The sequence below is a fragment of the Lupinus angustifolius genome, chromosome LG11 (assembly GCF_001865875.1).
Source record: "Lupinus angustifolius cultivar Tanjil chromosome LG11, LupAngTanjil_v1.0, whole genome shotgun sequence".
Classification (NCBI taxonomy): Eukaryota; Viridiplantae; Streptophyta; class Magnoliopsida; order Fabales; family Fabaceae; genus Lupinus; species Lupinus angustifolius.
In genome coordinates, this window is record NC_032019.1 from 21253715 (window position 1) to 21281002 (window position 27288).

At 33.0% G+C, this 27288-nt stretch overlaps 2 protein-coding genes across 2 annotated transcripts; one reads left to right on the top strand and one right to left on the bottom strand.

Annotated features, from left to right (window-relative positions):
• On the top strand, positions 8102 to 15871 carry LOC109360567 (beclin-1-like protein). The gene is made up of 10 exons (XM_019605547.1): positions 8102 to 8469; positions 9276 to 9616; positions 9728 to 9898; positions 10560 to 10684; positions 10878 to 10926; positions 12083 to 12241; positions 12951 to 13036; positions 13637 to 13708; positions 14392 to 14541; positions 15231 to 15871. Exons 1-10 carry the CDS (start codon positions 8310 to 8312, stop codon positions 15469 to 15471), a joined length of 1554 nt encoding a protein of 517 aa, XP_019461092.1. The 5' UTR covers positions 8102 to 8309; the 3' UTR covers positions 15472 to 15871.
• LOC109359420 (aldo-keto reductase family 4 member C9-like) lies at positions 19215 to 23769 on the bottom strand. Its single transcript, XM_019604075.1, has 7 exons — positions 23487 to 23769; positions 21727 to 21777; positions 21103 to 21179; positions 20752 to 20839; positions 20101 to 20370; positions 19688 to 19930; positions 19215 to 19538 (listed from the first exon to the last, which is right to left on the bottom strand). The coding sequence occupies exons 1-7, from the start codon at positions 23604 to 23606 to the stop codon at positions 19452 to 19454; spliced, it is 936 nt and encodes a 311-aa protein (XP_019459620.1). The 5' UTR covers positions 23607 to 23769; the 3' UTR covers positions 19215 to 19451.

Consider the following 27288-nt stretch of genomic DNA (forward strand, 5'->3'; position numbering starts at 1 on the left):
TTGATCCAAAATAGATTGAAATCGCAAAAACTGAATGCATTTGGATCGTGTTGGACTTATTTTTTAAAGACCGATTGGTCCGGTCTAGATTTTGGTTTCATCTCTTGGATCCAGACCGATCCAGACAGGACCGAAATAGTATGTAAAGTTTAAGTGTGTAATACTTTTAAGTGTTTTTTAAACTTAATCTTAAGTCTCAACTCCAAAATTATACCTATATTTTAATTGTTATATTCTATAACACACTTATATATATGTTGCTATGTTTTAAATCATATTGATTATATTTGATACACTTTTTTAGAACTTAAACCAATCCCACAACCAAATGAAGAGGATTCAAGTGTTATTTTGACTAGGTATTTTATTATCAATTTTATTGTTGTGAAAGTATTATTGTTATTAATCATCGGTAGAACATTGTAACTGTTAAAATTACGTTACATGTGTTCATATTATTGTTATTGATATCTTGTTGTTTTGTTGTCTTGTTATTATTGATATCTTGTTGTTGTTGTTCTTACTATTTTTTACTTTTATTATTATTGTCTTACTGTTTATTATTATTGTATGATGTTATTTATTTATACTATTGTTGCACACATTGTAATGTTGTTTCAATGTTGTTGAACACTATTTTTATTATCGTTTTATGCTTAATATTTAGTCATTTTTATGAGTTTTGAATATAAGTGCAATTTTAATATTTTATAAAAAAAACCGATCTAAACCGAACTGAAACCGCATATTATATTTGGATTGGATTGGATCGGACATCTTAATATAAACAGACCAAACCGATCCAGACCGCTTGTTAATTACGTGTTTGGATCAGATCATTTTTTTTGCCTAAAAACCGATCCAAATGGATCGCGAACACCCCTATATCATTTTGAGTAGTTTTAACTTTTAAGTGTATTAAAGAAATTGATATGGACCAATGTTAGATTTTTAGAATAAATAAAAGTTCAAAAATTAGAACAATACTTATTGAGAGACACATTCATGTATACTAAAATTGATTAGTTCCATGTCCATATGATAAATGCATAAAGTTGCATGTCATTAAATTTGTTCAAATTGTATTATCTTACCAAAATGACATTTATTAATGGATAAATTAATTTCTATTTCACTCAACTTATTTGAGTAAATAAAGATAATTTATAACAAATTCATTTAGTGTGCATATCTTTAAAATGGTCTTATAAATAGGATTAAAATTAAAATCCCAAAGGATTATTAACAGTTTAAATGACTTTCTAACCATATTAAAATAATATCTATTAATTTCTATATGCATGAAGATGATATATATAATTTTTATATGATTAAGAAGATTTTAAAGTTAATTTTTTAAATAACATTTTTTCCAAAAAAATAACAAATAAACTAATCCTAATTTTGCAAGACCGAAAACCTATAAATAAGTGTCTCTGTGAATTTTTTACAATGTTATTTTCTACTAAAATTAGCAAGTGATTAATTAAAAATATTAATATATTAAAGGTTGTGATAATAAATTTCTTAAATTCATCCATTTATGTTGTTTGGCATAGACATAATTCTAAACACTTTTCAGGAAATTTAAATTTTTAGAATGATTTAATTGTTAGGTTGTCTCCATAAAAGTTATTTCATTTTTCAATGAGACTAATTTTTGTTCTCTACTATCTTATTTGAGGTGTATAGTTTGTCTACCAAAAGACGTTGGTATAATAGAATAAGGTCTTATTGCATTCTTAGTGTTGGGAACAAGCGAACAATCAAATAATAAAGAGTACACAGACAAGAGAATAACATAAGAGATTTGGTAACGAGGTTCGGCCAATTGTGCCTACGTCCCCGGGAGCGTTGAGCGACTACCACTATATATTATTAGAGAATTAGGATTAGTGTTTGACTATTCTTCTCCTTGTTACATTAGGTTTACATAACATCAATATATAGCCCTCTACCCCAACCCCTTTACATCAGCCCAAATCCATAACTTGTATTGCTGTTATCTAGAGATATGAGTCATTGCACAACAATCTCCACCTTGGCGAATATCATCAATCTCCATTTTCTGCCATTGGTTTGGGGGCGCTCCATAGTCAAACATCAGTGAATGTTCATCAAGCTTAGGCAATGCCTGAACTTGTCCACGGTAACCAGTTTTGTTAACATATTAGCTGCATTTTCTGAAGTGTGAACCTTCTGCAATAGTATCTGTCCACAAGCTACCAACTCTCTGATCTTGTAAAATCTCACATCAATATGTTTGGTCCTAGCATGATACACTTGGTACTTTACCAAGAAGATAGCACTCTGACTGTCACAATGCAGCGGAACTCCATCTTGCTCAATGCCTAACTCATTTACTAGCCCCATAAGTCACGAGGCTTCCTTAGAAGCTTCACTAGCTACCATGTACCAATAACTGAAGGCTTACTTTGTTGGCTGCCAAACATGATATTGAGACCTGTAGTCCCCTTCAAATATCTAAAAATCTATTTGACTGCTTCCCAATGTTGCTTCCCTGGTTTCGACATGTACTTGCATACTTGCCTAACTGCTTATGCCAAGTCCGGTCTAGTACAAACCATAGCATACATCAAGCAACTCACTATACTGGCATATGGAACTTTTGACATGTAATTCTTCTCTTCATCTGTCTTTGGACACTGATTTAGGGAAAACTTGAAGTGATTTGCCAATGGAGTGCTCACTATTTTAGCATTGCTTATATCAAATCTCTCTAAGATCTTTTCAACATAGTTTTGCTGGGAGAGCCATAGTTTTCTAGCTCCCCTATCCCTGTGAATCTCCATCCCAAAAATCTTCCCAGCAGCCCCTAAATCTTTCATGTCAAACTCCTTACTTAACATGACTTTCATCTCATTGATATCACTTAAATGCAACACTCAACATATCATCAACATAAAGTAACAGAAAAATAAACGAGCCATCGTTAAGGCTTTTGACATAAACACAACAATCATACTCACAATGCTTATAACCAAACTTCAACATATAAGTGTCAAACCGCTTGTACCACTGTCTGGGAGACTGCTTCAACCCATATAGAGACTTCTTCAACTTGCAAACCAAGTGACTCTGTCCAGCTGCACTGAACCCCTCTGGTTGTGTCATGTAAATTTTCTCCTCTAATTCACCATGGAGAAAGGCAGTCTTCACATCCATCTGTTCTAAGTGCATATCCCGGCTGGCTACCAAGGCAAGCACTGCCCTGATAGAAGTGTGTCTCACCACTGGGGAGAAAATCTCATTGTAGTCGATCCCCTTCTGCTGTGAATACCCTTTTGCTACAAGACGAGCCTTGAATTTTTCTGATACTGCTGGCTTCCTCTTGTACACCCACTTGCACCCAACTGCACGCTTGTCTGGGGAAAATGAAAGAAGCTCCCAAGTTTAGTTCTTTTGTAAAGACTCCATCTCCTCCACCATGACACCCATCCATTGTTCTTTCTCTTGGTTGTTTATAGCCTCTTGAAAGCTACATGGATCTCCTGAACTGATATGGAGAGCAACTGAAGCCATATCCTCAAAGCCATATCTCTCTGGAGGTTTGATAGGACGTCTATCCCCGTCTTTAGCAAGTAGATACTTCTGCACACCTGAACTCTCTGCCTGAGAATCATCATGTTCTTGACTTGAACTAGTGCATGGTTCCTTGCCTTTATTCACTTGAACCATTTCGTTGCTCATTGGAATCATATTTTATCCCAGAGTCTCTTCATTTGGCATGGGCACCTCTGTCAAAACTGACTATTTCATCATAAAATCTTCATCAAACACTACATCTTTGCTCAACGCCACCTTTCTGGAAACTGGATCCCAAAACTTGAACCCCTTCACACCTTTGGTATATCCAATGAAGATATACTTCTTTGACTTAGGATCAAGTTTAGATCGTTCATCAATGGGTACATGTACATAAGCAGGACAACCAAATATGCGTAACATATTATAACTAACTGGGTTACCTGTCCATACTTCTTCTGCAACTTTACCATCCAATGAAGCCCGTGGTGATCTATTGATGATATAACATGCCATACTAAGTGTTTCTGCCCAAAATCCTTTAGAAAGTCCACCATTCAGTCTCATACATTTGACCCTCTCTATAAGAGTTCTATTCATTCTCTCTGCAACACATTCTGATGAGGAGTCTTCTTCACTGAAAAGTGTCTCTGAATGCCATGTTCCTCACAAAATTTCTGAAACTATGAGTTTTTGTACTCTGTACCATTATCTGACCTCATGTATTTTATTTTCCTACCAGTCTAGTTCTCTACCTCTGCCTTCCAAACCTTGAACTTGGCAAAGACTTCTATGCTTCAGAAAATATACCCAGACCTTGCGAGAAAAGTCATCAACGAAAGTAACAAAATACCTAGAACCTCCTAGGGATGGTTCCTGAGTGGGTCCCCAAACATCAGTGTGGACATAATCTAGAATGCCCCAAGTCCTGTGTTGGTCAGCCTTGAAACTAACTCGTGTTTGTTTCCCAAGCACACAATACTTGCACAAATCTAGCTTGCATTTGCTGACTCCCCTCAACAATCCTCTTTTGCATAGTTCTTTCATGCCACACACACTCATGTGTCCCAAATGCATGTGCCATAATTCTGTAGCACCATGGTCTGAATCTATTGAGATCTCTTCAGCCACTCCAGCAACTCCACCTACAACTGTTCTCCCTAACAACTTGTAAGTGTTCCCTGCAGTCCATTTACCCTTCATCACAGTCAGAGCACCTTTGCATACTCGAAGAATATCACTGTCCCCATCAGCTCTATAGCTAAACCCTTTGGCCTGCAATGTCCCCAAAGAAACCAAATTCTTCTTCAAATCTGGTATGTGCCTAACCTCACATAACGTCTTCACTACACCATCATCCATCACAATTCTGAGTTCTCCCATACCAATAATTTCACATGCTTTATTATTTCCGAGATACACGAAACCAAAATTGCCTGCCCTGTATGTGGTGAACCATTCCCTGTTAAGCGTCATGTGGTGGGAACAACCAGTGTCAAGTATCCACTCATCTGTATTGTGATTTGATGATACAGATAGTAGATCAACTTCACTATTGTAACCAGACTATGCAATATTTGCATATGTAGATACTTCATCTTTTCCCACCGACTTTCTAGGACTCCATTCATTGGGACAATATTTTTGTAATGCCCAATTTGTTTGCACTTATAGCACTCTACTGGTATTCTGCCCCTGGAATTTGGTCTTTTCCCTTTGGCAGGACCTCCTCTGCCTTGTCTCCTCCCACGTGCTTGGCTCCCTTTCGCATACATGCCATCACCTTGAGACCCTTCACCTACATTCTGTCTTCTTTGAGTGTGGGACAGAAGTGCAGATGTGATCTCATCCAGTTTGATTGAGTCTTTCATGTACGTCAATATTGTCACCAAGTGTTCATATGAATTTTGCAAATAACACAGTAGTATTATTGCTTTGTCCTCATCATCAACCTTCACATCAAGTTTCTACAAGTCATTGATCACTTCATTAAAACTGTTGAGATGTTGTTGCAAATCAGCACCTTCCTGCATCTTCAGGCCATAGAGTCCCTATTTCAAATACAACTTATTTGTTAGAGACTTGGACATGAACCACTTCTCTAATGTCTCTCATACCTCTGTTGGTGATGTCAAGATCCATAACATGATACATGACTTCATCTGATAGATAGAGTCGTATGGTTCCCGCAGCCTTCTCCTTCAACTCTTCACAATCCAGTTGATCCATACCTTATGGTTTATTCTCACGCAACGCCTTTGATAGACCTTGTTGAGCCAACACATCCTTAACCCTCCTTTGCTACAATCCGAAATTACCAGTTCCATCGAACTTCCCCACCTCGAATTTGGCACCTGGGTTAAGAGCCATCGGATACCAATTGTTGGGAATAAACGAACAATCAAATAGCAAAGAGTGCAGAGACAAGAGAATAACACAAAAGATTTGGTTACGAGGTTCGACCAATTGTGCCTACATCCCCGGAAGCATTGAGCGACTACCACTGTTTATTATTAGAGAATTATGCTTAGTGTTTGACTATTCTTCTCCTTGTTACGTTAGGTTTACATAACATCAATATACATAGCCCTCTACCCCAACCCCTTTACATTAGCCCAAACCCATAACTTGTATTGTTGTTATCTAGAGATATGAGTCATTGTACAACACTTAGATATACCATAAAGTCAAATGTTTGACTTTTGATAGAGATACTTATTGGGTGAACAATCATAGACCCCAAAACTGATTAGTTTATTATTCATACAGTGACGGATACCATTAATTATACATAAAAAAAAGTTTAATTTGCCTTTTTAAGAGTTGCATATTTTGGATAGGATGATCACTTTGGATGTTGTGGATTATGCTAACCAATTAGGGAATGATGTATGTGATGGGTAGTTTGAATTGGATCTTAAATGGCAGCAATGAATAAGTGCTTGCATTTTTTTGGGTTTAAATGCACAGACATATATTCACAGTGATCTAAAACAACGAAATATTATTGCTCCCTTTTTTCTTTCTGGTAGTGGCAAAAGTTTTAAATGGTCTTATGTTGTGTGTGGAAAATTTAAACCTTGCTAAGTTGGTGTGAAGATGGAGATATCTATGTTGCAGTATATTGATGACATGATTATTATATGGGAGGCAACTAGGGAGAATTTGTGGACTATAAAGGAGTCATGCTCAATTTTGAGAAGGTTAATATTTTAAAGCAACGTTATTGCACTGAATGTCCAAGAAAGCTTTATGCAAGAGACAATTGACTTTTTGCTTTGCAATAATGGTGGATTTCTATTTATGTATTTGGGTCACCCAATCGGGGATAATCCTATATGAGTTGTTAGCATGGGTGATTGATACAATAAATTGTAGGTTATCATCATGTAAGGGGAGACATTTAACCATGGGTTGAAGGATTTTGTTCCTGAGTTCTTTGCTTAACATTCTTTCAAGTAATTTTCACTATTTCAAATTTCTTAGGATCACATTGTCACATTGGTTTACCATGCCATGTTTACCTACAATATTCATGTGTCCAATAATGATGAGGCATGATAAAAGAGATAAGTTATGATAGAATGTCCAATAATATTGCAATCTGTTTGGTCATGTTACGTTCATATAGTGCATTTTTATTATATAGGAGGAACTGAGTTAGAAATGAATATGATAGAATATTGTAACTTTTTTGATATCTTCATACATAAACATTATTGTCACTATCACTACTGTACATCGATGTTATCATTATCTGATGAATACCAAATACTAAATATGATAATAATTTATGTCGTTCATTGTTATTATCTAATGAACACACAACTCTTATCCCGCTCTGAATCATACCCGTCCACCAAATGGATCTTATGAGGAGCTAAGTTATAAGTTAGAATGATAAGATAAAATATTATGTTCAATCATACATGACCACCAAATGGATCTTATGAGCAGTGAAGTTATAAGTTAGAATGATAAGATAAATATTGTTTTCCATCATATCCTTATATTCTAACCCAATTGCCACAACCACCATAACACTTCCACCACCACACCTATCCCTCAACTATTGTCATCACCACTGTCACACATCCATCATTGTTTGCCATCACCAATGGCAAACAACCATTGTTGCTACCATCACCATTGTCAACTCCATCTTATCATGCTATCATTAAAATCTTTATCATTATCACCACCATTACCAATCATTGCCAACACTACATATCAATACCACTACCATCGTATCTAATCATATATTATATGATCTCAAATTAAGGATGAAAATAAATCAAGTTAAAATGAACTTTGTATTAAATAAATTGAACTATATAATATACAAGAGCCGAAGTTTATTTGTAAACAGTTAATACTAAATCTCATATACTATAAAGCTTTTAAAATAGAATTATTAACAACTAAATTATATTTTTATATTAAATTTCATATAACATTAGTCATATTAAAATAATATAATACAATTATTATTATATATAAACTTTTTGATAAATAAATTTTTAAAAAACCTGATTCTAATCTTAAGAAAGAGGATCACGTGACTTAGCCTGTCATAAGCGTCTAATAAGCGATCTCTCCTGTGCACCTTTCTCCCCGACCCATCTTCTATGCTCTTTTCTTCTTCTTCTTCTTATTTTCGTTGACCTAGTTAAGCACCCGTTCTACACCAATCTTCAATGTTTTTATAAACTGTTCCTAAACACAGATTAGAATCGGTGGTTTCATTGAAGGCAAGAATCTAAATGAAGAAAGAGCCACCAATCGCTGATAATGGTCGGAACCGATCATTCCCGGTTGACCCAAGCGTCCCTCGATGGGTTTGTCAGAACTGCCGAAACTCCCTCTGCATCGTCGGCGTTGATTCTTATGCCGACAAGTTTTTCAATGATCCTTCCCGTTCCGGTCACTTACCATTTCTTCTTCTTCCACTTCCCCTAATTGTTTTTATTATTTGTTAATTGATATTGCTAATATTCATTTTTTTTAATTTTATCATTTCTTATTCAATTGCATATTTAAGTGTGAAGTCTGTAAATTGAAAAGACTATTATACCCTTGTACCCGTGGAAGTTTTGTGGTTGTTCTTGTTCAGTAATGACTCTTCTCATGCCCTGCTAACAACTACAACACTGAATACCCAGTTGTTGGCTCAGTGGTCGCAGATGGGTCCAACAAATTGACTGTTATATTGCTTCTAATTATGAGTTAGGCTGTAGTGTTTTACTTTCTTGGAATATTTTTTGTTGATAATTTTTTATGTTGCGTTTAATGATGCTGCATTCATCTTCTGTGAATTGGAGTATTGAAACATAATTCTCTCATCTTGGTAGAGAATTGTAAATTGGTTCTCTCGTATCAATTCGAGGTTCTTTTGCGATCTAGTTCCCTTTAATGAACGAACCGGGTTTTTACCTACATTTTAAGTAAAAGAAATTAAGAATAATTGGTAACGTACAGTCACTTACATGAATGAGTTACAACAAACAAGAAATAACTGTTCTTTTGTAGAGAGCTATAGAAATCCTACTTAATGTACCCCTAGCATACCGGCATTTGACAGGGTAACGTACCGCGTACTACGTACCCGCACCCGTACCAAAGAGAACCATGTATCCTATGACTATGAATTGGAGTACAATGTGTTAGGTGTTTCTTTGGTTATTGAAACGAGGATTTGTTCTTAATGAAAAGGCAATTAATGCGTGTAGGGATGCAAGGATCATCAATTCATGGTTCAAATAGTGTGCTAAGTACAACTAGAATGGACAATTCTTATGTCGTGTTGCCGAAGCAAAGACCTCAGGCTCAAGGAGTTCCTCCTCGGCCTCGTGGTGGGACTGGTCAGCCTGATGCAACCCTGCCTGGGAAGGCTATGGAAGAGTCATTTGTGGTTGTGTACAAGTCTGAATCTGCTTCTGATGGAAGCGGCACTCACTCATTGTCACCAGGGGCTGATCCCAACACTCATTTGCAGCCTCAGAACTCTGGGTTTCATTCAACTATTACTGTCCTAACTCGTGCATTTGAGATTGCCACAACACAGACACAGGTTTGCATAAAAAACCCTGTAGTTTGTTGTAAAATTTAGATAACCTATGAGTATGATGAAATTTATTTTTAGCCAATCGGATTATACTCTGCACTGTCTATGTGTTTCCAGGTCGAACAGCCCTTATGCCTTGAGTGCATGAGGGTCTTGTCTGATAAGCTTGATAAAGAGGTTGAAGATGTAAACAGGGATATTGAAGCATATGAAGCCTGTCTTAAACGCATGGAGGGGGAGGCCGGAGATGTCCTCAGCGAGGCTGATTTTCTAAAGGAAAAATTGAAGGTGCTCTTTAGGTTTACTATAATTTGTGTATTGCTCTAGGGTAAGACTGTGTACATCTTACCCTCCTAGATCCCACTAGGTGGAAGCCTTTTGCACCGGACTACCCTTTTCTAGTTGTTTGCAGTAGAGGTGACAACCAGCTAACCTATCCTGAACATAAATAGAACATTTAAGTTTAACAATACATAGGCACTGTTGTGACAATAAATACACACCTGGAATATTCATTTGGATACTGTTATTGTTGTTTGACATTTTTTTAAAGCTTCCGAATCCACGAAGAGCCATGTCTGACTTCATTTGGCAGCAACACATTTTCATGGATATGTTTGAAGATCAGTTGTGTTACATCACTTGTCCTTTCATCCTTTATCTTCTGTTGGAGTTATATATGAATACCAAATAGCCAAAAAAGTAAAATATTTTCTTTTGCATATCTGAGAAATATATGTCACTCGTTTTAGTCTTGAAGTTAAAATGATTGGTTCACATTCATAGCAGCTTCAAATTTGCCAGCCTTTGTAGTGGATACTTAGAGTTTTAATTTAAATGTATTTATCCCAAGAAGTATTATTCCCTTGATTCACTTGATCTTGTTTAGTTACCTTCAAGTTTTCTTCCAAAGCCTAATTATTGATATACTACTTGAATGCTATTCAAGATTGAGGAAGAAGAAAGGAGGCTTGAAGCAGCTATTGAAGAAACTGAGAGACAGAATGCTGAAGTGAATGCTGAACTGAAGGAACTAGAGTTAAAATCAAACCGCTTTAAAGAATTGGAGGAGCGGTATAATTTTCCCAGTACTTAAGTGTACAATCTTCTCTAATAACACAATGCCATATATCAAGATACTTAGATCCCCCTTCCCAAAATCCCTAAAGGAAAAATGAAATTCTCATACATCTTTATTTTTTCCCTCACTGGTATGTCTGGACGCTTGATGTCGATGATTGATTTTACATGTCTGAATCTGTAACAGGTATTGGCATGAGTTCAATAATTTCCAGTTCCAATTAATTTCACATCAGGTTTGTATTTTTTTACTCCTAATTGAATGCCTCTTTCATTGCTTTCTTGCAAGGGAAAATTCATTCTTGCAAGTATTTTGTTCCTTTATGACTTGGATATTTTGGGAGAGTTCTAAAGACCATTAGTTCAAAACTACAAATATAGTTTTTTTTTTGTTTTCATTTTTGTTATATCAACTAGTGCCTCTACTACTATTGCTAACTCAATGGTGAAATAGTCATTGTTATATGGAGGAAATTAAGCTGATTAATATACTATCATGAGATGATAATGCTTTATGAATGAAATTTTTGACCAAATTTTCAGTGTATATTTTTAACAGAACAAGAAATATTATTAAACAAGGTGACATGCGTAAAAAGAAAGAGGATAAGGGGACAAAAAAGAAAGAGGATGAACCTCAGATTCTAAACTAGAATATCTCATAATACCCATATACACATATTAGGGGACAAAACAGTTAGTAGTGTGTGCTTCTGGAGCACTTAACTCTGTTAAGACGGTGTACACAAAAGCTTTGACCTAAGGTAGCTATAGACTTCCAGATTGGTATTCCAAAAGAATCTATCTCTATTAGGAGAGTGTCTAGAACTAAAAATAATATTTACAAGAGAAAACTATTGAAGAGTTGAGAATCCATTAGCAGGATCAAAAGAAAAATGACATTCAAGCTAAACCAAAAGCGACTCTAAATCATTAGCCTCTATGTCAGGCAACATTATGTAAATGATGTAAAGAAGAGAGGGGATGAGCCTCGAAAAGAGGAACCATTTAGTTGAGATTGCCAAAGCCACATATAAAGAAGAGGGTTATAGAGGAAAACGCCAAAGTCTAATTACCAAATTACCAAGATCCAACCTCCCCTTCTTTCTTTGGTCTGCAACAAACCTCCCCAATAACAAGTTACACTTGTGTCTCTTTCCCCCAACCAAAGTAAATCCAGAATACTTCTGTCTATTGTTTCATCTGCAACTACCATAATATGAAAAAGGGAGAGGAAATTTAAAGAGATGCTAGTGTGGGCCTCATTTATTGAGATACTTTGTTAACAAAAGTTTTAAGCAAGTTACAGAATAACATCTATATATATTTTATTTTTTCTGAAAAAAGTAACTTGCATGTCTGAGCATTGAGCAAAAATACTGCACTCAACAGGAGGAGAGAGATGCAATTTTGGCCAAGATTGAAGTTTCACAAGCACATCTAGAATTGTTGAAGCGAACAAATGTGCTGAATGATGCCTTCCCCATTTCGCATGATGGAGAGTTTGGAACAATTAACAATTTTCGGCTTGGAAGACTCCCTAAAATTCCAGTAAGATGCTTAGCATGCTGTATTAATCATTTTTAATGTTGTATGTAGAGTTGAGCTTAATATGTGTGGCTGGGTTTATTCTTTAGGAGCTTAGGCCTTTAAAATAATTGATGAGATACCATAGCATATGCACAACATTGTTTATAAGGTCACTGGTTTCAGTTATTTTGTAATGTTTCAATATATTTCTATTTTTTGCTTTGCCTTACTAGATTTTCTTGCTCAGATGCAATTGCATATGAATGAGACCTAGTTTTGGTGTGTTAATCTCATTTTATTATGTTGTTGTTCTGTTTACTAACATATTAAGTTTTAGGATCTGTTTGGCTATTGAACAATTCACATTGCTGCATGCATTGGCATGCTTAATTCAAAATTAGAAAAATAAATTATATGTATCATTTGCAGAAAATGTGTTAATATACTGTCACGTGCCATATTAACTAATGTCGGCAAAGTATATTTCTGGATGGCCACATATAGAAGATTATGCTATTAGAGATGTCTAACTGGGATTTTAATTTAAGTTGATATCTTTGTTACTGAAAATGGTAGAACATTATTGCTTCAGTTATCAAGAATCAAGAATTCTGTCACTTTTATCCTGAAGTTCTTTCTTTCTTGTACTTCTTTATGTTAAATCCTATTTCTTGTGAATATGAAGGTTCAAGTTTTTATGATAATCTTTACTATTTTTGGAAATGTATAGGTTGAATGGGATGAGATAAATGCTGCTTGGGGCCAAGCTTGCCTTCTCCTTCATACAATGTGCCAGTATTTCCGACCGAAGTTCCAGTATCCTTTTTCATTAAGCATATATGGTTACTTTAGCTATTACTGTTAGTTTAGTATAACTTCTCTTTTATATCCCTTATTCATGCCTTCACAATTCCAGTTCGAAACAGGATTTTACATTTAATGATGAGCATGATTAACATTTTTTTTGATAAGTGCTAAGTGCTTTTTGACATATTAAGTTATGGTTATTGAAATCATCTGCTATGTATTGTTTTTTATTTCTGCTAGAGTAAAACATCAAGGACACTGATTTTGTATAGAAAATCATAAATTTGAACAAGACTTCAATGTCCCTGTAGTACAATGTAAAAACAATACTTAATAAACTCTGGCTTGACTTCCACACAAGATCTTGACAATTAACTAATCGGCAGTTAATTTACCATATGGATTGTTGTCTTTTTTATGAGATTTTTTCTTACTCTGGAAGTTATGGGACCGGATGTGGTTTAGTAAAATTGAAATTTTATAGCAAACTGGAACTATGAGATCTTCTTTGCTGGTTTCAGAAGCTCCCATTTTATATTATCCTGACTTTAAATTTTAAATTTAATTTATTGGGCATGACTTGTAGCATATCCTTAAATCATCTCTTAGATATCAAATAAAAATAATTCCTATGGGTAGCTACCCTCGTATCACAGACAGCAATAACAGTACATATGAGCTGTAAGTATGCTTGATAGTGCTATTCTTGTAGTGATTTGTGATTTCTGACCGTATTAGGAATACAAAATCTGATGTTGTCTAAAGTTGAGCTAAAATCTCATGCAAGATCTACCAGCTGATTGATCGGTAGCAATTTCAAGTTGTCTAAGTTGTAGTTTTGTTACTTTTATTTTTGGGCAATGGTTAGTTGATAAAAAAATTTCCCTGTACCAATTTGGTCTCTGAAAAATAGGAAAACCCAAAATAGTCCCCAAAAATATCAAATATGGATCAGATTAGTCATTTATAGCATTTTTATGACTAATTCTTGGGACACTTTAGTCCCCAACAAGGACTATTTTGACCTACTTTCGCGATCTTCAAGTACTAATTTGGATTTTTACATTTTTAAGGATCAAATTGGTACACAAATTTATATAAGGGCTAAAGTTGATATTCACTCTATTTTTTTCGAATATCAGGATAAACCTTGGTGTTGTATAGGTGTTTTTATAATATCTTGGGTCATGCTATTATCCGTGGTTCAGGTTCTGAGTGGGGGTTGGTGAGATTGTTGTTGGTAGATCAAGTTATTTAAAAAAACATTCTGCACAGAGAGGATAATTGAATGAACTTTCTAACTTTACATTTATTCTTAAACTTTGCGTGCTGAGTCATTATTAATGAATGCTAGGGTTTTGCAGGTTTGGTCCAGTCAATTTGTTCTGGAGTACTCGCTACGACAAGGCAATGACCTTGTTTTTGGCGTGCCTCAAGGATTTTGCGGAATTTGCAAATTCTAAGGATCAAGAGAATAACATACCACCCGAGAAATGTTTCAAACTACCTTACAAGTAAGTATTGCATATAATATATGTGTTAATGGTACTTAATTTTATCTTTCGGTATTGTGTGAACGTTATGATTTCATTGTATCCATGTAGCTAACCCTACCTAGTGAAACCGAGTCTTGGTGTTGTTGTGGTATTGTGTGAACATTTATCTATATGCCTGTTAGTTTGATAAAAAGAAATTTCTGATTGGTGGTGTCATCAAGTTAAATTGTACTGAAGTGATTTATGCCATTTTCAAATTGGAGGAAAGGATAATGTTTGTTATTCAGGTTTTACTCTGAGGTTATTTTTGAGGGAATAATCTTACTCCAAACATGAATGAAGATCTTGTTGAATATTGTTTGAGCCACACTTTACTATGCTTAATTATTGAATTGAATTAGTATTTAACTATTTGTAAACAATTAGTTGTATGGTTTTTCCCCCAAGAGTTCTAGTTGGCTGTGAAATAAAAGAAATCCTCAAATAGGTGAAAAGTTACTTTCATTTGTAAAACTTTATTATTCTTTGACAGGTAAAGTATCTTGGAATGCTTTGAAATATAATTTTAGCATCACATCCAAAGTTATCTTGCTAATTTATCATGGTACATACTATAATTTGAAGATCATATATAAACTGTTGGTCTATAACTATCATGTTTTAGTTTGTAGTATTAAGAATGACAAACATTTTGGGCTGATTTGTAGAATTGAGAATGACAAAGTGGAAAACTATTCCATCACTCAAAGCTTCAATAAGCAGGAAAATTGGACTAAAGCTCTGAAGTACACTCTTTGCAATTTGAAATGGGCTCTGTATTGGTTTGTTGGAAACACAAATTTTCAGCCTCTTTCAGCAATGGTATCTTCACATGCTGAAGTGCCAGCTGTAGGGTCTTTTTACAACACAAAGCGTGGTGCTGAAGCCAAGTTTGTATCTGGAAAGTAAATATATATGATTTAGGTGATATAGGATATGAAGATTCAGTTGATGGTTTTTTTATAAAAAATATTAACCGTGTAAGAGTTGATGCAATTTAACATGGTGTAAACAGATTTCTCCTGTCTTCTAAAACACAAAGTTAACTTACATTAACTCTTACACCATCATTAATATTTTATAAAATATGAATTTTCTGAATCCATCTTTGATTAATAAGTACATGCATCTAGATTTGTCTTAAATTTGAGAAAATTTGAATGTGAATAGATATATAACCAAATAGTTTCAATTTTCATATATTTCAAAGATATATACGTTAATCCTCATGTATAGAAATGGATTGCTAAACAATGTTGGACTTGTGTGAAATTTGATATATTGAGATCTGTAGGATAGGGACTTTCAATCCAACGATTAGTTTGATTAACTTTTTTTATAAAAGTTAAGAACGTATAAGAGTTGATGCAATTTAATTTGGTGTAAATAGATTCTTACTCTTATTATAATGTGTACATAAAAAAGTGTACTTGCAGAACAATTCTTCTGAAAACTATTCATACCTATTGGTATATTATTTTATCCAATAGCATGGAAATTCTAATTGATTTTATTGTGGTTACAGTATCTGTCTACACCAATGATGTGTATAGTTTTGAACAAATGCTCTTTCAGTGTCCCAATTTTGAAAGAAACGTGTTGAACAAATGCTCTTCTGTGACTACTACGCCAGAAACGTGTTGTATTGGTTCCATTCTATCGCCATTGCTTTACAAATCATTGATCAGTTTATTTAGTTTGGCATACCTAAGAATAAAGATTATTAAAATCACATCAATGTTGATCATGAAGACTATATATGTTACCATGACTTATAGGAAGATATTGAAGGATAAAAAAAACTCAGCACTCAACTTTTATTGATTTGGAGAAAGCATATAATAAGTTCATAAATGTATAATGGAAAGCTCAGAAAAGAGTTGAGATTGCCTACAATCCTACATTGAAACAATAAAGATTTAATTATTTCTATAGGAATATAATATGGGTCAACATTAAGCTCCTGCCCATTTATATTATTCTTACATGTGAGATTTGTTTCTACAATGCATGTTTTTATGAATGATATTATCCAATTGCATAATAGATAGATAATTAAATGAGAATTAAAATGTGGAGACAAACTTTTGAAAGACACGACTTTCATATAAATTGAAGTAAGAAGAAATACATGAAGTGTAATTTTAATAAAGTCAGACAAATTTTATTGTAGAGGTAAATTAGAAATAATACCATATAACAACTCAATAGATTGAAGTATATTGTATCAATCATATAACACAAATGTAGAAATTAAGGGAGATCTAAACCATATGATTCATGCGGAAGAGATGAAATGACAAAATATTTCAGATGTAACATGCAATGAGAGAATTTGAGGGAGATATAAACATAAAAATATGCTACTCAAACTTAAGGAGAAATTTTACCGTACAACTTAAGACTCCTAATGCTATATGTGAGTGAACTTTGGTCGATAAAATATAAACTAGAGAATCAACTTAATATATTAAAGATGAGAATATTGTGTTGGGTGAGTGAATACAATACATATGATATGATTAAGAATGAATACATTATCATAAATGTTAGGATCACTCATATTGTAAAATTTACAATAGAATCATGTCTCAAGTTATTTGAGCATGTGTGGAGGAGACTCTTATAAGCTATAGTAAAAGATCAAAGATTATTTTCATATACGGACTTAAAGATAACGAAAATTAGGAAAAGTTTATAGAGGAGTGCTTAACATGATTTATAATTTAGAATTATAATATCATTCAATGCATTAAGCTGAATCAAACTAATGAGAATAAAAGTTTGTTGCGGTTCAATAAAAATAACTTAAAAATAATAAATAGTTTAAAAATAATAAATAGTTGAACCTCAAGGTTGAGATACTAATAAATATTCATCTAGTAGTATAAGACTTCACTATATCACCAAGGTTCTATCAAAATATAAGATGCTTAATTTTTTGGAGCAATAACTGTTAGAAGAGACAATCATACATTCAAACAATTAGTTCTATACTGAGAGACACCTTGATACAACATGGAAGGGGAGATGGACACTAAATCTGCAGTGAACCTTGTCACTTTCTCTTTCTCGAGGAATTATTGGGGAAAAAAGAAAGAACATAAAAATGGCGATTTTCTACTTGGTTGTTGAATATCCAATTTCACCCAGTTCCTTTCATAACTTTCATTCCAAAAAGGTGAGATTTGAATTCTTATGAAAGATGAGTTTAAGTATGTCCCCTCCAAATGATGCAAGAGTTCTGAGATTGACAAGAACAATAATGACTATTTAGAAGGAGATATAGTATTAATTGATCGATTTCATAAAAAAACGTGTTTTTTCATGCAGGTTCTGTCTTTTAATCCCATCCCTACCCATATGATAAAATTAAGTGCTAGACACTTATTAAGAGAGACAAATATAAATATTTTGAAAAAGATAATTTTCTTATCAAAAAAGTGAGGAAGGAGATCACTGTGCATAATTTTGAGGGAGAGAGATAAAGGGAGTTCGTGGAAGGAAAAAATAGAGTTAATTAGCAACCTTAAATGACAATTAAATAAAATTAAAATGATTTTTCTTCTGTAAAAATTTGAATGGGAGGACACACCTAATGTGTAGTTTTATTATCTAACAATCATCATTGAAGAACAACAACCATCCTTAAAAATTGAGATTAAACAATATCTAACAATCATCCTGAGGAAAATTATAGCATCAATACCGATGACTATCAAGTGGAAGCATCATTACTAATAATATGTTGATTTAGTGGTGTAAAACTCAACTAAATATCTAGGATAACTAAAAGGTTAAAGATTTGATTTCTGGAAACGATACTTATTGAAAGAGACAGTCACAAACAACGAAAGATGAGGGAATATTATTAATAGCATAAGTAGAAGCGTCATTAATTAAAAATAATGTTTGTGTTTGATCGAAGGAAGTTATCGTTAAAGATTACTTTATTTTTAAAGTTGGAGTTCATATAATATAAAATAATGGTTTTAGAATTACATTTAAATTAGCTAAAAAAAAATTACATTAACCTAATGCAACTGCAACGTTTGAACTTAGGTTATGTAAATAGGGATGACAATAAATTCAAATAGGGATGACAATAAATTAACCTAATGCAACTGCAACCTAATACATACTTGCTTACCCGGATCATTATATTTAAACTCGTCCATGCTCTAGACACGCATGGATACAAGCCGAGTTTACTACTCGTGAGTGCTTGGTTACAAGCAGATAAGCGAATATCTATAAATTCATAAAATATTAAAAACCAGCCACGAACAACTTTGTTTAGACAAAATCTATTTGCAATACTTTTTTAAACAAAAAAGTGAATCAATAATCAAAATGGAACTATTCATAAGGTTCGGTTTCTATATTGAAAACAACACCGAATCCCTATATTGTGTTCGGTTTGGTTCCTAAACACACAAAAAGTTGAATGGAATAAAACAGTTACACCCATATTGAAGGGTAGTAAAATTGAGTAATATTTATTGGTCATAGAGAATAAATGCAATGTTTTCTTCAATATTTTTAAAGCATATTTGGTGCTCATTCTCATATGCAAAATTGAGTAAATGATACAATTTATAGCATTCTGTTTTGCTATATCATAAGGATATATCATAGCTGGGAAAAGGATATTCAGCTTCTCAAATTTATAGCATTCTGTTTTGCAATATTGGGAAAATGATACTACCAATTATGAATGAAAATTTAACCTTTAATTCTTATTCTGCATTATAACAAACAAGATCACTTATTTTAATCTAATATACTCTAAGAATTCAACTGGAATCCATATGAAAAGGTAAATTGTACTAAATCAACCAGCTAGAGAAGCATTTCATTATTTGTAAACATCTAAATATGCATCCAGCTCACAGTTCTCCATCCCAGAGTTCTTCAATGGTCTTATAGAATCCACAGGTCTCATTAACAAATTCAGTACCCTTAAGTAGCCTACCCTGCAAGAGTAAAATTTAATGTGTCAACAGAAGGCGAAGCGTTCCATGCATCGACCGACTAGCATTGCTATTGTTCGCATGGATATAAACTGGTGCTAAAAGAATAAATAGTAAGAGAAATGAGAAATTGGATTGAGCAAGCAACTTGCCTGCTTAATTTCTGAGAACTTGGCTATCAAGTCCTCCGGAATTGACCAATTGAAGACATCGAAATTCTCCTTGATCCTGGCCTCATTAGTGCTCTTAGGCAAAACACTATACCCCGTTTGTAGCCCCCACCTAAGGGCCACTTGTGCTGGGGATTTCCCTAATTTCTCTGCAACCTCAGTGATAACCGGATTCTGAAGGATGTCACTCTTGAGGTTACCCGGTGAGCCCAGTGGTGAATATGCCTGAAAAAGGAAATTCATCATGAGAGATAATTAGCAATTAGAAGAATGGTTGTTGAGGAAATACCACCATTTGAAGATGCACTAAAATCATTTCCAATTTGCTCAATGAAGTTCACCAAACACACAAGAACAATTATTCTTTTCCTATAAGTTTCAGTAGATGTACTTACAGATAAGTGAATTCCTTTTGATTCACAAAATGCGCGCAACTTCGGCTGCTGCCATGCTGGGTGCAACTCGACTTGGTTAACTGCGGGAGGCACGCGTGCTATCTCCAACAAATCTTGAAGCTTCTTTGAAGAGAAATTGCTGACTCCTATAGCTCTTGCCTTGCCAGAGTCATAAAGTGCCTCCATTGCCTTCCATGTGCTAGGTATGTCGGTGTGGTCAAGATTTTCAGGCTTGAATTCACCTGGCTTCACGCGGACTGGCCAGTGGATCTGCAAAATCATTCAGTTCAATAGATTGAAGAGATTGATTTCTGAAACCTTCAGGATTTTATAAACACAACGCTACATTTATTGTCTAAAACCAATAAATTTCACTCAATTGTGAAACTATGATTTTTTTGGGTTCTACCAAGCGTATCCTCTCACCCTATGGTAAAAAATTAATCCATTTCAAGGTGTGTGACTTTCCCTCCCAACAAGTGTCGCTCACAGGAATCAAATCCTTGAGCTTTTGATCTTGATCTAGTTAGGCCTTACACCATTAGACCAACACCTCATTGGTAATTGTGAAACCATGATTTGAGATTAAAACATTTAGTCATCCACCAAATTCCCAACATAAATTCACATTGCATTATAGATAATGCATACCAAATAGAGATCAAGGTATTCAAGTTGCAAATCCTTCAAAGTTTTATCCAATGCTTTTGGCACATCTTCTGGAGCATGATCTGTACACCTAGAGAAGAAAGACATGGAAGCAAAGTATCTTTATTCAGCAACCAAAAGCATAAATTTATGAGAAAATAATATATGCACTGACGGTGTACAAATTTTATACAATCATCTACCATTCATTGACTCTTCAAAAAAGTAGTACAAGTAAATGGTGAATGATATAATGACCGTGTACAAATATTTATACTAATAGTGCATATATATTACACTCTAAATTTATTCCCTCATTCAGAAATAGCATAGAATTATCAGAAAACAACAAACCAGAGTTTGGAGGTGATCCACAAATCTTCCCTCCTTACAACCCCACCATCAAAAAGCTTCTTGAGAGCAGAACCAATCTATCAAAATCCAAAATTTAAAACAAAATCTCTTAATTGGTTTGCAAAATTAAGTGAAAGCAAAATTCATATACAATCAACTTCAACATATTCTTATAATCATGATTTTTAAATTGCTTAGGGATAGAGCAAGATTCATATACAAGCAAAATTCAGTCATATGCTTACAATCACGTGCTTATAATCATGATTCCTAAATTGCAGTTAGGTTACATGAAAATGTGATTTTAATCATTGTTGCTAAACAATTGTGGAGATAGAGACTTGCAAAATGTTAATATTGTGACTGTAACATGAGCTAGAAAAAGCTTATAGGAATTTCATAAGCTATTTTTAGGTTTTATTTCCCCTCTTTTCATTTCAATCATAGATGTCTTTACACCATGACTTGGCTAAACAACTAAGCCCTTATTGATTAAGCATTTTAGAAAAAAGCTAAAAAGAGCTTATTACACTATCACTCAATTAAGTTGTGCAAAGCCATCTATAGTTAAAAAAGGGAAAGAAAAACGATAAAAAATCTAAATAATGGTAAAGTTAGTATTACCTCTGCTTGATTGGAATAGGCTTGAGCACAGTCAATATGTTTGTATCCAACCTGAAAAATATCTCATCTCATTCCTTAGTTTTTTTTGTATAACGAAGAATATATTCTCACCTTATGATAATGAATTAACCATATTTTAGAATGTGTAACTCTCATCACAATAAATATCTTTCTTAGAAATCAAACTTTTGTCCTAAGTATGAGGTTTAGTTGGTCCTTACATCACTGAACTAACCCAGTTGTTAGTAGTCCCAAATTAGTTACTCTTGTATCTTGAAAAACTCAACTTTATATAATTGTTTAACTCATAGCATGGACCGTTCTCTTTGGTATGAATATGTATTAAGTGATAGTTATCTTATCAAAGTATTTGATACATTAGAAATATGTTTAATTGATATATCCTGTATAACTAGCGTGTTGATAGACACTTCGTGTCTGCCAACCCAGTATTAAAGTTATATTTTTTATTTTAGAGAACTAGAATGTTTTTTACTGAATGTACTTCATATTATAATTTTCGTATTTATTATAATATTCAACTTAAAGTTAGATATATTAATTATAGTTATTTAGGATTATATGGTTTTACTTTTCAAATAAAAAATATTGAGGAAAAAACATGCTCATAGTTATTTTAAGTTTTAGTTTTATATATACTAGTGTGTACAGGCACGTCATGCCTGTCGGTCAATATTATATAGTACTACGTATTCAATTTTTATATATTTTATTTTTAGAATTAGAATGTATTTGTTATAATTGTTATGTATTTATGATAATGTTCAATTTAATGTGAAAGATATAATTAATTAATGTGTTGGTGATGTTTATTTATGATTATATGATCTTTTTGTAAAAATTAAATAATGTGAAGGACAAAATAGGAAATAGAAATTACACCATGGTGGAAGTTATACAATGTTTTACCTTTATATATAGTATAGAAGTATAGAAGTATAGATAGATAATATAGAATATAGATATATATATTATCATTCACTATTAATTAATAATATATTTTAAAATATTTTATTTTCATTTTCTTTCATTTAATTCCATATTTAATTTGAGTCATTTGTGATAATTTTATAATGTGGTTATTTTCATCACTTTAATTAAGGAAAACTTAATAAATTGGTCATTTAATTTTGAGAAAAAATAATTCTAAGATTTTTTTTAAAAACAACATTTTATTTAGATTGAGTCCATGGAAGTAAAAAGTATTTTGGACTCCATCACCACACAATACCCAATCTTATCGCAACCCTAATTTCATCTAACCATAATTTGCTCATCTTCTTCCCCTTGTTACATTGCCTCGTCTTCCTCCCCTTCTCATTCTGTTTGTTTTTTTGTTAGTGCAATCAATCTCCTTCTCATATGTGGTTGAAGTTTCATTGGAGATATGACGGGTTGAAGCCCATAAATGAGGAAGATGATGTCTTTAATGGTGGTTCACTTGGGATTGATATCAATACATACATCAGAGCGTATTGGTTCATAAAAGCACCACTAATCGGTATTCATGGAGCATTCGCGGTTCCGCCAAACCAGCTAATCTAGTTTTTATGTCTGACCTATGGGTGAGGATGTGTTACTTTGTTCTACTACATAAAAACTTTATTGGTACTCTTGGTTTAGTTAACTCTTATCTTGAAAAGCTTAACTTTATATAACCATTTAACCAAACCAAAACAAGTAAAATGTTTGACTTTTACACAATAATAAGAACCACAGATGAATTAGAGTAGTTATACCTGAATGGCAGTAGTTACAGCACTGGCCACAACACCAGGTTCAGCCTGCCAGGTTCCTAATCCAACTGAAGGAATCTTAGCCCCTGTGTTCAACCCAAAGAATCTGATTGCCTTTGCCATTTTCTCTTAAACAACAACAATAATAACCGTATTCTTGTACTATGAATTATTTACTAAACGTTCCGAAGTTATTTATAGAGGAGATTGTGTTTTACAATTTGAGAGTCTATGCGATTTGGTGATATGTTAAAAACGGTTAAATGCACACGACAAAAGAAAACGGCGGAATAGGAAATTGAGTTTTACAGTTGGTGAAAGTGAGAGATTTGGTAATATGGATGACCTAGTCTTGATGACTTATCTATTTACCTTCGAAGTTGATTAAAATTAATCTTCAAAGCGAATAAATGTAAGACAAAAGATAAGGGTGATAAATAGGGGTGTCAAAACGGGCTGCCCGACCTTTTTAGTCCGCGCCCGCAAATGCCCGCAATAATTTAAGCGGACCGGGCATGCCCGCAATTGGTTAACGGACAAAAAGTCATGCCCTGCCCATTTCTGTTTACATTAAAAAAGCAACAATGGTGAATGTTAAGTTATCAAATGTCAATTTAAATCTCCTATACAGTACATTAGGCAGTAAATCAATAGATTTTACATAACCATATTACATAATAATTAAAAGTCTCTATAATAATAATTCAAAACATGTCTCTCTAACCATATTAGATGATAATTCTCTCTAACAATCTACAATAATAATTATAAAATAATCAAATAATAGTCTGTAATGCCTGCGGGCAGCCCGTTTAAAATGCCCGCTAATAAAGCGGGCAAACAGGCCGGACAATATGGACTAACAGGCAAAAATACCATGCCCTGTCCGTATTTTTTGTGGGCAATGCGGGCTGGCCCGCGGGCAATGCCCATATTGACACCCCTAGTGATAAAGCCATAAAGGAAACTGGTGGTTTGTTGATATGACGTTTGAAATTGTTTCATTCATGTTTTTTGCCTTTCACATTTTGAGAAAGTGCCAATAAATGTAAAAAACAAAATATGTGGTATGGAACACATTCTAAATATTAATATTCTAAGTTTAAATTAAGTAAAATTACATTGAATCGTCTAAGAGTTTAAAATCTATGCACTGACGGTGTAAATTTTTTACACTGTCAGCACATCATCCACCATTGATTTGTAGTACTTTTGTTTGAAAGTTAAGACTAACAAACATATGAATGATGGTTGTTTGAAAGTCAATACTAACAAACATATGAATGGTGGAGATTTGCTGACAGTGTAAAAATCACTTACACTGTCAGTATATACATATTAAATTCATCTTCTAATGTTTCAATATATTTATTTTAAGTGTGCAGAAAATCACTTAAGTATAGATAAGACAATATCTTAAACTCATTTTCATTATAATCTAAAAAAATGATGTGTTTATGTTCATCACACCTCTAAACCTCAAGACCCATCATATTAGTAAACTTGAATACCTTTAACAAGATTTGCATATAATGTGTCATTTATCCAAAGTTCAGAAATAATAATTTAAGATATTTGTCACATAAGAATGAAGAGATAATTGTAGTTGAATCAAGAAGAAGTAAACTCTTCCTTAATATCTTTAAAGACCTATTTGAATCGGAAAAAAAAAGAAATGAACTATCCAATATGAATAAAGTTTTTTTTATCCATCTACTTTTGTAGAAAACAAAAAGCATTTTACTCTTGAAAAAGGAAAGTTCAAACATCAATATATAAATTTGTTGGTAGCCACTAGGAATGGCAACTTGGCGGATCGGGGTCGGGTTTGCACATACCCAAACCCGAAATTTAAAACCCGAACCCGAATCCAAACTCAACGGGGTTGAAAATAAAAATATTATACCCGAACCCGAAAATGATAAAGTATTAAGGAAAATATGATATTATTTTTGTGTAATTTTTCTCTAACATTTCTATTTTCTCTTGTATTATTTCATTTCTTTTATGTTTGAAGATCCAATAGTATGTAAAGTAAAATTAGAAATTAAAAATAATTGACAAATGATAGAAATTTCAATTTTAAATTGAATTACCTTACTTTGGGCGGGTTCGGGTCTTTGCTATACCAAACCCAAACCCAAAATTTAAACCCGGGTAAAACCCGAATCCGAACATGAACCTGAATCCAATCACATCGAATTTTCCCTGTTAAATTCGGGTTCGATTCGAGCGGGTACCCACGAGTTCGGTTTTTATTGCCATCCCTAATAGCCACTTTATGAGACTACTATATTCTCTATCTTCCATCTTAATTCCTCAAGATCAATAAAAAATTAAATGTTAATAAAAAAATGATTGTGAAACATTAATGTCGCTACAAGAATAAATACAAGAGAATATTAAACGGAAGAGAAGACAAGTGTCAATAAATATTAATTTTATGAAGAAATTTCAGGGAAGTTTTAATGACTATAATAATGTTACTTTAATTGCATTATTTATAAATAGGTCGAGAATTCAACTACATAATATACAACACAAATAGAACAACAAATAAATATCTTAAACACACTTAAAAGTATCATTTATTTAGAACATTTTGTTCATTACTTGTATGAAGTAGTAGTGAGCTAAATTAAATGTTTGATTCAATCATTAGCTATTAAATTCATATTCTTTCTATTTCATATTATCTCACTATCTAAAGTGTATTAAAAGACTTGTGAAATTGTAAAACTCTTTTTAACACAAACAATTGCTTAATGTTGAGTAGAAGAGGCTTGATGCGCAAACAATACTCGAGTTATTGAGTATGAAGAAATTAGGTGTAAAAAATACTTATTTTTGTAATTAGTATTTGATTATATTGGAATCTTAATGTTGCCAATAAATTGGACTTAGTTGACAATATTAGGTGAACATAAAATCTGTTCAAAATTTTCTATCTCTTAACTCTGTTTTTATTTGTTTTTTATGCTTGCTTTCTAACTTGAGAAGTTTTGTATTGTGACACGAAATGTGTTTTGAAACATATTCTTATTTAAGTTTTTATCAAGACAAGTTATTAGTCTAAAAACATTTCTATTTAGAGGTGTAAAATTTGGTTCGATTTTTAATGCAATTTAGTGACCGAACCGAACATAAAGATATAGTTCGGTTTTACTAGATTAACCACAAATATTATTTAGGAACCGAACCGTTCATTAATAGTTTAGTTTGGTTCCGTGATTTTTCAACTTATTAAAAAAAACCTTTAAGAAATAATTGAACAAATTTTGTAAAGTATAGAGTCAACTAACTAAATACTAAACACATCAATAATAAAGTATTCAATATTAATTCAATACTCTTTCTTGTAAAACAATAATAATTTAACAACTCAACACACTATAAACTTGAAATATTAGTCCACAAAATCTTCGACAATGTCCAACAAAATTTAAGAATGACAAACTTAGTACAAATTCTTTAGTTCAAAAGTAACACATACTAGTCCACATCATTAGTAATGTCCTCAAGTTCTTTCTTTATTTTCTTTTCGTTCTTTAATTTCTTTATTTAATTAATTTCATTCCTGGACAGTGAAACAATCTACACTAATTTTTTAGTTTTCTTTCTATCTTATCAATGAGTAGTAGAAATAATAGTATTTAGATTTGTTAACTAATTTATTTTTTTTATTTACCTCTTATTTATAGTCTATATGTATTAATAATCCTAAATTCTTAACCATGTTTTATCTCCTAACTTTAAATCCTATCAATCGGAATATAGAAAATTACTTTTTAATATATGGTGTGTC

Coding starts and splice junctions, on each gene's coding strand:
- LOC109359420 (XM_019604075.1), bottom strand. CDS start 23,606: ATGGCAAAGGCAATCAGATTCTTTGGGTTGAACACAGGGGCTAAGATT. Junction 21,180..21,726: donor CCTATTCCAATCAAGCAGAG/GTAATACTAACT, acceptor GGATTTTGATAG/ATTGGTTCTGCTCTCAAGAA. Junction 19,931..20,100: donor CAAAAGGAATTCACTTATCT/GTAAGTACATCT, acceptor TTCCTTTTTCAG/GCATATTCACCACTGGGCTC.
- LOC109360567 (XM_019605547.1), top strand. CDS start 8,310: ATGAAGAAAGAGCCACCAATCGCTGATAATGGTCGGAACCGATCATTC. Junction 8,470..9,275: donor CAATGATCCTTCCCGTTCCG/GTCACTTACCAT, acceptor TAATGCGTGTAG/GGATGCAAGGATCATCAATT. Junction 14,542..15,230: donor TGTTTCAAACTACCTTACAA/GTAAGTATTGCA, acceptor GCTGATTTGTAG/AATTGAGAATGACAAAGTGG.